This window comes from Chinchilla lanigera, unplaced genomic scaffold (genome assembly GCF_000276665.1).
Source record: "Chinchilla lanigera isolate Chin_1 unplaced genomic scaffold, ChiLan1.0 scaffold00007, whole genome shotgun sequence".
NCBI lineage: Eukaryota > Metazoa > Chordata > Mammalia > Rodentia > Chinchillidae > Chinchilla > Chinchilla lanigera.
In genome coordinates, this window is record NW_004955408.1 from 23,426,351 (window position 1) to 23,439,896 (window position 13,546).

Genomic DNA, 13,546 nt, shown 5'->3' on the forward strand with positions numbered 1-13,546 from the left:
CTCTCCATACCCACAGATCCCTCATCCATGGATTCAACCAATTGAGGACTGAAAATTCTACATTGTTGGGGAAGTACCCTATGTACTGGTTAGGCTTATCATGGTTGCATCTTGGGTTCAGTTCCCAAGTTCAGTTAGATGTCTCTTCTCATGGCCAATGTGACCTCTTAATTGGTTGTTCTTGCCTGTATGGTCCCCACTAGACTGTATATTTTGCTTGTCATTATCTATCAATAATACAGTATAGCAATTACCTATATAACATGTTGTATTATTATAGGTAATTCTACAAATGAATTTAAAGTATATAGGAGGATATGTATAGGATATATGCAAATACTATGCCATTTTATATAAGGGACCTGAGCATCCATAGATCTTCGTAACTGCAGGAGTTCCTAGAACTAGTCTACCTTGGATGTTGAGGGACAACTCTGTGTACTCCTCAGTTTAGTAGACACAGATAAGACAGTAGGAGGTGAGCCATGGAAGACACATCTCAAAGAGATTTTTGAACCCTTCTATCTTCCTTTTTTTCACTTCCCAGCCATGAGGTAAGCAGTTTCGCTTCACTTCATGTTAATGCCATGATGTGCCACAGTAGGCCCAAAGCAGTGTGTTCAACTGATCATGCACTGAAACCCCAAAATCATGATCCCAAATAGACCTTTTCTATTTCGAAGTTGATTGTGTCCAGCACTTGTTATAATGATAGAAAGCTGACCAACACAGGTTGCCTATAGAAGCTAGGAAAGGTCCAACTCTAGAGATCATTGGAAAGATCTGTTGCTTTTGGAGAACTGCGTCATTCAACTTCAGTCATGAATCCCAGGTTTTATTGTGCTAAGTCATCCAAGGTGGCTGGACTTGCTTCTTCCAGAGTCCTTCCGGCTGTAGGTTTGAGAAATCCATAAATGAGGTTAGCAATGCATTACAGTTTGGCCCACCAGAGCATTTCCATGAGTGTGAAAAAGATCACAGCTCCTTTGGAGCTGGTTAAAGAGGAGGTCTCTGAAAGAAGTGTGTTGAGAGTGGTGTTTGGCTGGCATACTCCTCTTTGTCTGTCGAGGCTTATTTGAAACATCTCTTCTTTTGAAGAACCATGCCTGGCCCTCCTCCCCGCCACCCTTGTTTTCCAAATTGAATTTGATGTCCCTTCTCATGGCTGATGTGACTTCTTCATTGATTACCCTTTACTTATCCTCTGTCTGAAAATGGTCCCCACTAGACTATAAGCCTCCTGAGGATCAAACCCTTGCCCACCTTACCTCTCTGCATCCCTGGTACCCTCACAGGCAGGTGGGACAGAGCAAAGGCTCAGTGGATGCTAAGTTGTTGGAGAACTTGGCTGGGACCAAATACGTCATAGATGGCAGATTCTTCAGGGACTGGCAGTGTGGGGAGCTCCTTGTGCAGCCTTCCTCAGCCTCCTCTTACTTGGTGGCCTTGCTTGCTGGCAGACTACATAAATTCCTCATTGCACAGTAGGCTCAGTGTGATGCTCATCTGCAGAGCATCCTCCATCCGGAACAGGAGCAGCCCTCAGCTGTGGGCACGAATACTAATGCACCATGCAAATGCCAGCCCAGAGAATGAGAGCCTGGACTGTCAATTAGCTCCCCCAGCATCACTGCTGCACCCAGCCCCCTTACTGCGGGCTATCCCAGCACAAGAGGAGGCAACAGAAACCAAAACCAGCCTAAGGAGCTACTGTTGTCGAAACTGTACCTTGTGGCAGCCCAGGAAGAGGACCTCTACAGCGTGAGTGGAAGAGAGAGCAGGCCTGGCATCCCACGACTCCTGGACACTCTTGGGAGGGACTTTGGTGTTCTCCGGGACCCAGAGGATAGTTGCTTCCTGAGTGTCACTTCTGCTGGAGTTGCTGCCTCATTTCCCCCTTGCCCTGGCCACCCATGTGCCAGGCCACGTGTTTGTATGCTGCGGTGTCCTCTAAGCCAAGACAAAATCTCTTCAGAACCACTCTTCTCTGACCTTCTATCCTCCTGAAGTTGCTATTTCCCCTTCTTTCTCTCCCCTTCGCTGCCTCCCTTGCTTTCTTTTCTGAGGAGATAAGAGGTTGGCCTTTGAAGATAGACAAAACTGGGTTCAAACTTGTACTGTGCAGACCCTTCCAAGTTTATGGTTGGAGGCAAATCCCGTGACCTCCCTGAGCCTCAGTTGGCTGATCTACAGTGGAGAGAAGAGCAGTACTTGCCACCTACACATTATGGGGACCATTTTACAAGTAGCAAAGAATTTCAGTCAGCTTGCTTTGTATGCCAGAAATGTTACTTTGCTTATTGTTTAACTGGCTGAAATTTAATTCCTACCCCAATTTCAGTGGTACAGAAATCTCAGTTAGTCCAAGATGCCCCATTCACAACACTGTCTGGATGGTTTGGGGTGGGCTTATGGAACATCCAGGTGGGAGGTAGGCCCTGCCACTCTCAGCAGGCAGGCAGTCCCCAGAGATCTTATTCCTGTACATTGTATGATAATTGTGTTGGGCCATAGTGGGGCCTCTGAGCCCAGAATCAAGTTGACTGATTTTCTGGGGGTTCTCTTCAGGCCCTCTGGGCCAGCCCTTCTTGGGTGCCGGGCAAATATTCTTCTTACTGGGTCACCCCAGAAGAGATATTTTCTCTCAAGCAAAGATGCACAAGTCCTGCAAAATGTCCCTGCCATGGAGAGGGCTGTCAGCACAGAGAGGTTGCCACGTCCACCCTCCTAGGTGTCTGCAGCCAGCTCCTGCAGGCCACCAAAGCCTGACTTCCCAGTGCCTAGCAGAAGATCAACCCGGGGTTCACCTGAGTCAAGGACACAGTGACAGCCCACACCTTGTTCAAGACTTTTTATCAGGCCTTTGTGAGTCAAAATGCATGAGAATGACCCTGTTGTTTCTGTGTCATTTCTGTTCCTGGGGCAGTGAATGTCACAGGTCTCAACTGTGGGGCAGGTTAAGTGGTCACAGAAAATAACAGAAGAAACCTCTGTGAATACCTTACTTCTATATTTCCTCATTTCTGCAGACTCTGACCCAGAGTCAGCCCTTGCCTAATGGACACTGACTTTTCCTCCTCCTTCCTCCTCCCCTCCTCCTGCCTCTGGGCACCTTCCCTCATCAGGCAGCCGCGATGGTGATTGCAGCAGTGCTGGGAGCTGAAGCAGCACTGACAGGTTCAGGGCCAGGCAGCACCAGGGCGCACTCATCCGCTCATGGCTGGCATTATTACTAATCATCAAGTGCTGCGTCCCTGCTCCCTCCTCCCTCCCCTCTCCTCCCCTCTCCCGCCTCCCTCCCCTGCTCCCGCCCTGCAAGGTCCTCACCTATGGAAGCCTAGGAGGGAAAGCAGCCCCTTTCTGCACCCTTGCTGACTGATGGGTGGAGCTGCAGCTCTTGCCCCTCAGAGAACACAGGACCAGACTCTGTGCATCTCCCCTCTGCATCAGTCCCTGAAGCTACACCACACCTGTGCACCCTAGTGTACTGCAGCCTGCCTAGAGAAACAGCTACAAGTCATTTGCAAAGCGCAGTAAGAAAGCTTGGAGGTAGACTTGCAATGGGGGCTCTGGAATCAGACCATCGCAGTTCAAGTCCAGTTCTACTACTGACTTGCTGTGTGACTTTGGGCAGGCTACTTAACCTCTCTGTGCCTTTTGTGTCTCAGAAATAAAATGGTGGATGATGAATGTATGTTCCTTATGGGGATATTAAGTGATTAGGTGAGTCCAGGCACTCACACCTAGAAAGAAGATGGTACAAGGTGGTTACACTGTTGGTATAATTATTACATAACCTAGGGAGTATGAATCCCAGGAGTAAGCACAAGTACCCAAGGAGATGATGAATCCATGGTTTTTGTACAAACGATGTAGTAGAAAGACAAGAAATTGTAACCCAGTGTCTGTTCCCATTGCCCCAACCATTTCAGTTTCACCTGCCTGCCCCATGATCACCCCAGGCCTCCCTCATCCCACCTCCGCTCTGCTCAGTTCCTGACTCTTCCTTCTCTCCCTCCTGGCCCTGGCTGGGCTCCTCCTACCCAGCGCCACCCTTGATGTCTCCATCCTGACCTCTACCTGCCTAAGTTGACCTTGACCCCCAGCTTTTCTGAGTTTCCCCCTTCTCCCTAAGACTTTGGGTATTTCTGGCCAGAGCCAGGGCTGGTGTCCCTGCTGGCACAAGGAGAGAGGTCATTCTCAGTTTCTTGATGGTGACTGGGAAGGTACAGTGACTTCTTTGTCTGTATTTCACCCCCTGAGACCGTGAGCTCTTTGTGATAGCGAGCCAGCCCCCTGCAAGCTCCAGGCTGCTCCATGTATGCCAGGCAGGAGCTACGCATTTAACAGCCTTGCTGAATGAATGGACCAAACCCTTCCTGTGATCTTTCCTCCTGAGGAGGGGCTTCTTTACCAGGTTTCCATGCGTGTGCTTCAGGGGAGAGCTGCAAGCTCTGAATTCTACACAACGTATGAGGGTGTGCTCATGCGTGCATGGTTATTCTGGGGTGGGGTCGGGGTGGGGTGGGGCCTCACAGCTTTCATCAGATGCTTTGATGTTTGTTTGAACCATTAGAATCCACTTCTCCCCCTTTCTACCCATCCCCCTCACAGCCCCAGGGAGCCATTTATCAATATTCATGAAGTGCTGGCACCCAGGGCTCAAGTCTCCAGGAATATCCTCCCCTCTTTGACTCCCTCCCCCACCACTGCACATACACACACTGTCAGCAGGCAGGCTCTGGGTAACTCCAAGGGCTTTGCTGCCAGTGTCTTAGCTGCGTGGGTGGCTGCACTCCGTCTGAACTCATCCCAGCCCCCGGTGGAGACTGTGCCAGTGCTGGAGCGTGAAGGGGGATCCCTTGGGGCAGTGCAGCCATCAGGACACAGAGCAGAGCCTGTATCCTGGCTTCCCCGAAGTCCCCTGTAGCCCACATTAGTCCTGCTCTTTGGAAGGATGTGATCAACCTCGACAGATGAGGCCATGCTTGATGTACAAAGACATGGTCCAGTGGAGCCCCCTTCCAAGTCCAAATCCTCTGCAAAGGTCTCTCCTTCCAGGAGAGAAGGGACTGAAAGGGGAAACTGATGAAAGGAGTTAGTGTTTTTGAGCCAGGACTGTGTTCCAGCCCCCAGGGAGACTTCATGCCAAGCCCATTTGTCATCACAATTACTGTCACCCTTATCCTGCTGCAGATGGGGATGTTGGTGGAATTGTTTGTTTTGTTTGCAAATATGCAAAACTAAAGCTCTCAGAGGTCAAATAGCTTGCTCAAGGTCACACAGCAAACCCAGGATTTGAAGCCTGATGTCCCTGACTTGATACCCTCGTGTTTTTCTCTGCTTTCCTGACCTCTAAAGTGCTATGCGTATTTGTGGCATCACTGCACAGTTTGCACGAGGCTGTCCTACCTGGCTTCTCCAAGAACCCACAGGATCCTCATCAGCCCCCTCTTTTTTCCTAGTGTGAACTCTGTCTATAAGACTAGTTGATTCGCTAGACCTAGATCACTGCCTTCCTCAGGGCAGTAATCAAAAAAGCCAGTAACTCTTGCCTCTTCTTGTTCATTATGGCCTGTGCATTTAGGACAGCACCTGGCAGATAGATGCTACCTAGTAAATATTCACTGAGTGAATGACTGAGTAACTAACTGAGCTGAGAGCAAATGAAAATACAAGTCATTTGCAGAGTGCTTTACAGAGAGACAAAAACCCTTTCCCTTGACTTAATCTTTCCCTGTCCTCTTGCCAACCCCATGGAATGGCTGTGTGCATGTTTCAAAGGTGAGAAAGCTGAGAGCCAGGGACACATTGAGTAAGAGAAGAGGGGGCTTAAACTCAGAGCTGGATGGTGACACATTTTCCTGGCCTGAATGATTTGAGTGTGTATATTTGTGGAAGAGTTAGGATGTTGTGGACCAGGCTGAGCTGCGGTGGACAGGGATGGGCAGGGGGTGTACACAAAGCAGGAGGAGCCTTGGCCTTTGCTTTTTAAAAGCTCCCAGTCTATTTGAGGAGGCCAGACTTATGCATGCAGAGCATTTGGGAAATGCTACAACACAGCAGTGAGGAGAGTGCTGAATTGCACATAATCAGGTGCCAACCACATTCCCTTCCTTAACTGAGTCTTTTAATACCAGATGGGGACCCTGAGAATAGATTTCCTATCAAACAGATGAAGAACAAGCATGGAAACTATGGGGAGTGGCTGGGGCCTAGCTGTTTCTATAGCCTGTAGCATAGCACAAAACCTGGCCCGTAGCCTCAGGAACAGCAGCAGTCCACTCTCAACAGTGGGCCATCCTGTGTTCCAGACACCTGTTGAGGACCTAACAGTTATCCTCTTACCACCCCTCCCAGAGATCTATGAGACAGGTGTGCATGCAGTGCACAAGAAGATGAATGGAAGGCTCTGAGCAGTTACTCATCAGGCCACATACTCATCAAATAGCAAAGGAGCAAAATCTGGACTGGAACTCAGTTCTAGCAGCATCCCAAATCCATACTCTGACACCATATACTTGCATTTATGGTGGGAAGAACTGCTATTGTCCATGAGGATGGGAAGAAGCGTGGCTGAGGGAACAGTCGGTGGGAAGAAAGAGAGGAAAGAGGGAGGAAAGGGGAGATGGAGAAATGAATTAAGAAGAAGAGGGAGGAGGAGGGAGGCAAGGAGGGAAAGGAGGAGGGAGGGATAAGAAAGGACAGGGCTTGCAGGCTACATAAACTCAGACAAGCAAATGCAATACGTTACCAGGCTGTCTGCAGGCCTCTGATAACCTCACACCTTGCCTTCCTTCCTAACAGCCTCAGAGGGGTGCCCTAGAGTTTGACTTAGAGGCTCATCTCACAGGGAAGGGCTCGCTTCTAAGGCTGTGGCCTGGTTCTGGGGAGGTGGGGGAGGGTGTTTATCTGCTCAGAGGGCCATAACAAAATGCTATAGGCTTGGTGGCTTACAAACAGACTTTTATTCCTCACAGGTCTGGGGACTGGAAGCCCCAGCTCAAGGTGCCAGCAGAGTTGGCATCTGATGTGGCCTCTCCCTTTGGATTGCTGACAGCCACTGTCCCCCAGTACACTCACATGACCACTTCTTTGTGTGTGCAGGGGAGAACAGCTGGCTTGATGTCTTTTCCTAGAGAGACATCAACCCTATTAGATCACGGCTCTACCCCTTTGACCTCATTTAACCTGCACTGCTTTCCTAGAGGCTTTATCTCCAATCACAGCCACACTGAGGCTTCAACATATGAATTTGGGGGCAACATAAAATTTCATCCCACACCAGGGAGAATAAGGGAGAGATCAGATCTGGAGGTATGGCCTGAGCTAGCTCACCTTCCAAAGCAGAAGGATCTATGGTCTTTGGAGCTATGGTAGGATGGTGCTGCCCAGATCACCTTGGTGAATTCTCTATGTCAAGGACAGTGGGACAAATGGCTCATGCATCCAAGTCAACTGGCAGAAGGCTTCCTGGGCACGTCTGCCCTGGTACTCCCTCTCTCCCTGCCCCACACAGTTTTCTGTTCTCTGCTACGAGTTCCCAATTGGTAGCAAGTGGGTCTGCTGTCATCTCCGTTCCCTCTTGTCACACCCTTGACCGTGTATTCTTACTTAGACACATTCTTCATTAACGTCTCCTGGGTGGCATCTGCTCCACCATACAGAGCACATGTGTGTGTCTATTTATTTGCATATAATACCTACCTCCTAGGGCATCATCAGGAATAAATGAACTATTGTTCTGCCTCTAAATATGTGGTCAGTGGTAGAAGTGCTATGAATAGTTGTTAAATGAATGAATCTTCACTTGGGAGAGTGTGCTTCTCTCTGTAATGGTCAAAGATGATCTGGTAATCATCAGATTTTACTTCCAACTGGGGGTCACTGAGCAAAAAAATTGGCTTCTTCATTTAACATAGATGGACTATCCCTCTTTCAGAAACTGGAGGTTTGGCAGAGAGAATGGAGCCAAACCAATGTTGGCTCTGCCCTCAGGGGACTCAGGGTTCATAGAGAGAGCCAGGCACAGAAAGCGACAATGAAAATTGAGGTAGTAAGAATGCTAATAGGAAAGGAAACCTCAAGAGCCTTGTGGACCTCAGGGGGTCACCGACTTGGGATTAGGAAGGATTCCTGAAGGAGGTGCTACCTGATGTAGATATTCAAGGAAAAGCAGCAGGCTGAGATGGATAAAGGGATGAGAGACATTTTAAATAGAGGGAGTAGATGTGCAAAGGCCCTGAGGCAGGACTACTTTTGGGGAAGAGTAAGGATTGCATCTAGCCAAAGCACAGGTGGATTTGTAGAAGAACCTAGGTCACAAAAAAACCCAGCTGTTTGAACTTCACATTGATGACTTCCTTTATTCCCATTGCTCAGAGGAAGCTGATCACTAAAACTTTCAGAGGTGCTTTGCCATGTCTGATCTGTAAAATGGAGTGATTTGCCCGTACCCTGCCTCTCTAGAGAGTTGTGGGAGGAGAGGGCTTTGGTGGCTCCCAGGGGCTCTCCTGCTCCCATTCAGGCTGTGTGGAGATGAGCAGAGCCAGAGGGTGAGGTGACCTGCTGCTCCTCCAGCAATGTCCCTGAGAGGCTGCAAAGACCTGTGTGGCTGGCATCATGCCTTCCTCAGCAAAGCGCCCTCCTCTTTCCTTAACTGATCCTCCAGTGACTCCACACTTCAGCCCCAGCCCTGGCATGACTTGCAGGAAAGGCCGAAAGGAGGCAGAGGCCAGTCCCTATGTCCTTTTTCACCACCCAGCATTCCAGGCCTCTAGGGCTAGAGGAGCCCTGAACTGACAGGACAGCTGAGGCTTTGAATTTGGTGGGGCCCAGAGCAGGTCTCTTCAACTCAGTCCCTGCCCCCGAATGCTCTCATCTGCCAATAGGAGGGACCCCAGGAGGCAGTGAGGGAGCCCTGCAACCTGCATTCTAACCTTACTTCCTGGTTGGGTGACTCCAGGCAGATGTGTTACCCTAGGTGAGCCTCAAACTCCCTGCACGCTGGCCATCAGGCCTGCACTGCCTAATGCAAAGGGCTTTGGTGGGCATCACACGGAGTGATGCAGCTCCACTGCAGTGGGCAAATGCAAATGAAAGGAACATATGTTAGTACACCTTCCCGCTGCTCAAAATAGGCCATGTGCTGGAATTGAGAAAACATAAAGTGCTGTCTAGGTGAAGAACACTCTTCAGGGTCTCAGGGCCAAGTTAAAGGCCACCTGCAGCCCTGGAGGGACAGCTAATGGGCCTGAATCCGGAGAAGCAGCTCCAGAGACTCCTGCATCCCCAGGGTAAGACCGTGTCTCTGTGGTCGTGAGCCTGTGTGAATGGGGTGACTGCGCGTGCATCTGCATGCTTGCGTTTGTGTCTGCACCTTGGTGGAAGCACACGGCTGCACCTGTGTGTGTATAATGGGCACTGGGCCTGTCTGTGTACGAAGGCAATTTCCGTGTGGGCTTGAGGGGCTGTGTGCATATGTCTGTGGGTCTTTGTGTACGTGCATCTTTATGAGGCCATATGTTGGGGGACTCAGTGAGTTGTAAACACTGTGTGTATCGGTGTGGCTCCGAGGAAACCACTGGGCAGAGGTTTGGAAGCAGCCGAAGCCAAGGATTCTCAGTGCTGATCTAAAAGGGTCTGAGTCAGCACCCTGGCCGCTCATGCTTAGGGAAGCGGAGGCTTTCTCAGTGTTCCAGGAAGAAATCTTGCCTGTCAGCATCCAAGGAAGTGGAGTCACAGGAGTAAACCCAGACCGTGCCTTTCAGCCAGAAGCCATCGCAGGGAGGAGTTTCCAAATTCAATCCTTGGGCACTCCAGACCTGCCCACAGCTGCCTGTCGTCCTCTGCTGGCCAGGGAGAAACCGAAGGACCATGAAGGCAGGAGAGAGGAAGGGAAGATAAAAAGCAAAATCCGGGTCCCGGGCCCCAAAGCCCCTTTCCCCTCCCCAGTTCTTGTATTTGAAGGTGGGCTTTTCGGGCTGAGGGTTCTGCAGGCCCCGCAAGTCTGCAGAGTAGGAGAGCGCGCTGTTTTCTTGTGGTTTGTGTTCCTCATCTCTTCCTGGGTGGTACAGACTCCCCACCCCAGGAATTCAGGCAGTGAGTTAATACGATTTCCTCTGAAGTCAAATGAAATCACAAAGCAGCACACAAGGAAACACACACACACACACACACGCACACACACACACACACACACACACACACACACACACGCTTGCTCACGCGCTCACACACGTTCTCCCTGGGGGCAATCCCGTGCCCTCTGAACCTCACCCATCAGCTAGGTGCCTAGTCCGTCTATCTGCCCAGAAGCCCTCTCGATGTCCCCCATAAGCCCAGCCCGTGGGATGTGCAGAGTGCGGGCGGCAGGGCCTTGCAGGACGCCCCTGGAGCCCTCGCCCCCGCCCCGCCCCTCCGCGGAGCCCCGCAGGCTGCGCCTCTGCCGCTCAGACTCGCGCCCCGAGCGCAGGCAGTGCAGGCGGGGCGCCGCGGCTCCGCTCCGCGCCAGTCCCCGGCTCTGTTCATTCATGATTGGTACTCGGCCCCCCGAGACCAAGCCGGAGCGCCGGGTGCGGAGCGGAGCGTGCGGCAGTAGAGGGGGCGGACCGCGGCTCCCGCACCGCACGCGGCGCGGGTTCGGCAGCCTTGGCCGGGCAAGCGCGCCGGCCCCGTGTGGAGCGCCAGGAAGGTTTCGGAGCTCGGTTCCCCGGCCCCTAGCAAGGGCGCCGGCCGGGCTGGGATCTCGCGCTGGGGAGCGGTGGCGAAGATTCCCCGGGAGCAGCGGGCCCTGTGAGTCAGTGCATGTGCAGGGCTGAGGGAGGAAGCAAGAAGCCTCCCGGCGCCCCAGCCCCGCGCTCGCTGAATACCAACCTGCAGGCGAGCTGCCGGTGCTCTTTGCTTTTTTCCTCCTCCAATTCGGAGTAGAGAGTCCACACTGATTCTTTCCAGGGGAGGGGAGGGGCAGGATCCGTGGTCCCAAGTCGCACCCAAGTCTTCGCTGCCATGGGGGCTGTCATGGGCACCTTCTCATCTCTGCAAACCAAACAAAGGCGACCCTCTAAAGGTAAGCACTCCTTCTTCCTTTTGTTCCCCCGGCTTGGTTTGGGGGTGCTGAGTTGTTGAAGCGGGGTGCTCCATCTGCCTCCCTTAGTCCCGGCCCCCTCTCCATGAGGAGCCAGGACAGGTTCTCCTATCCAAAGGGGTGTGAAACCATGGGAGGCTGGTGTGAACACCCAGAGGAGGGAGCCAGAGTGGGTGCTGGCCCCAGGGCTCCTGGACTCCTCTGGGGCACCAGGTGAACCCCGTCCCCCGGTCCTAAATCTCTAGGACCAGAGGGAGGAAGCGAATTCACAGGTGGGGATGGCTGGATTCTCCGGTGCAGATGCTGGGAAGCTCTTCCTGTTCCCATGATGGCTGGTGCTGGTGTACCGTGAGGAAGGGTGCTCACACTCACACAGCCCTTCTGGGTGGTGATGCCAGGTGAAGACCTGGGAGTCCTACCATCAGGGAGAGAGAGGGCGCTCTGCCTTCCCACCCTCAAAACCTCTGCAAGCCAAAAGGAATCAGCTGCTGCCAGGTGGTAAAACTCCCTGTGCTCATGTTGTGGTGGCTCGAGGAGTCAGTAGGAGCGAAGGCAGCACAGGAAGTGCCACCAAGGTCTGGGGACCTCAGGGGAGCTGAGGGCACTGTCCAAAGGTGGGTGAGAGGGAGTTTACATCATGTGTGGAACAACCTATTACCCTGTGGTCCCTCCTGCCTGGCGCCTGCCCTACAGCTGCTTTCTTCCAGCTGAGCTTGTTCCCCATTTCACCAGTGGCAGAGTTGTCAAAGGGATCTGTGTAAAGTTGGGCAAACATTTTGGGCCATGGTGCAGGATAGAGGCCTGATTTCTAACCAGCAGTTACAAAGTTGCCTGTTGGGATAGAGGGACTGGAAGCAATTAGGAAAGGGATAATGATGGATTTGGTTTCACTAAATGCTCGAAAGCCACTGTCACTGTATAAGGATTCTAAGTAACCTGACACTTAAACATTCGAGTTCTGCCATTGGAACCCAGATTCTGGTTACACATAGGGGTTACAGCTTCCCACTACCTCTTGTACTGGCTTAGAACTAAACTGAAGTGGAGGTGGACCCCAAGTGCACAATGAGTCTACTCTTAGGACTTGGGTTGTCTTACCTTGGTTGGGATACAGAGCTCCTCGGGCGGAAGCTATCCTTGAAAGCTCCAGGACTTAGGGCTCCAACTTCTGGCCTAGTCCCCCAAAGCATTAGTCCAGCTGAATGCCAAGGAAAAAGATCTCTTGGATGCAGATCCTAGGTAATAAACCTGGGCTGCCATTTATAGACCAGAACAGGAGAAACAACATCAGCCCAGTTGCTAGCTGAGTTCCACGTCCTCCTAGCAAGGAAGGGATGGGTTGCTCTTCTTCAAGTCCTGAGCTAGACAGCTCTTAGGGCAGGGCCTTGACTTTTGGAGCCCTCTGCATGCACAGATCCTGGGGTGCTGCTTGACTGGAGACAGTGTTCTGTACCACATCCAGGTCTTTTTCCTGTGTCTGACCACTATAAGGTTCCAGGGGCCGGGGGACTGTGGGGACAGGAAACTCAGGAGTTTGTTTTAAAATGTTTTCAATACCTGCTTTGTCCTTAAGAGGCAGTTAGGTGTCACAGGAAGATCTCAGACTACAGAATCCAATAAAGTCTGGTGTGAATCTCAGCCCCATCATTCCTTTCCTGTGTGACCTTAGGCAACTCCTCACCCCTCTAAGCCTTGGTTTTCATATCCATCTAGTGGATGAGACAGCTGTGTCCCAGAGGGAAAGGGGTCATGTAGGAAGTGAGGGGAAGGAAGACCTTGCCTCATATACTGTGCTGGCTCCTGTGCACCCCAGATGCACCCCAGATGGGGCTCCTTGCATAGGGCTCGGGAAACAGTAAAAGCTCAGACATTGCTGTCTACCAGTCCCTTCTCCTACCCAAAACTTTAGGTTGCCCAGGATCAATTCCTGCAGGATTGCCAGATGCCAAAGCTCATGCTTTTCTCTCCAAAGATCTTAAGAAAGAGAAAAGGGGTATCAGCATACAGTGTGCCCTACTGTGTGCCTGGAACAGTGCTAGTTGTTTTATACACACAATCTCATTTAAGCCTTATCACAGTGTTTGTTTAAGGCTCCTAGTAGGTCCACGGCCATTGAGTGGGCTGCAAGACAAGTGACTTGAGTCCTGAGGCTCAGCCCCTCCTGCTCAGATCTCTAAGCATTGCCTTGAACTCTCCAAGAGTCCAGTTACACCCCCTCCAATGTATTCCCCCCAGCACCCCTGCCAGAGTCTTGCTCAGTGAAATGCTAATCATCACAAGACCCTTCCAAAGGAGGCAGCTTGGAAACATGGACAGAGCCTTGGCAAGGGGATTACACCCTGGCTGAGTAAGCTGAGCATTTTGGTTTCTGTACAATGATGAAGTTAGATTAGACATTTCCCCAAGTTCCATTTGGTTCTCAAATTCTGAGGTTTTTATTGTCAATGTTCTCACCAGAGC

General features: G+C 51.4%; 1 protein-coding gene across 3 annotated transcripts in view; it reads left to right on the plus strand.

Moving 5' to 3' along the window:
• The window catches only part of Kcnip1 (Kv channel interacting protein 1), a 363,204-nt gene that overhangs the window by 127,159 nt on the left and 222,499 nt on the right, over positions 1–13,546 (plus strand). For 2 of the 3 annotated variants that reach the window (XM_005376316.1, XM_005376318.1), the window contains exon 1: positions 10,471–11,068. The exons of the other annotated variant lie outside the window; for it this stretch is intronic. In XM_005376316.1, the coding sequence (XP_005376373.1) occupies positions 11,008–11,068 (61 nt within the window). In that variant the 5' untranslated portion in view covers positions 10,471–11,007. Of the gene's footprint in view, positions 1–10,470; positions 11,069–13,546 lie in introns of those variants that run through there. 3 annotated transcript variants of the gene reach the window in all.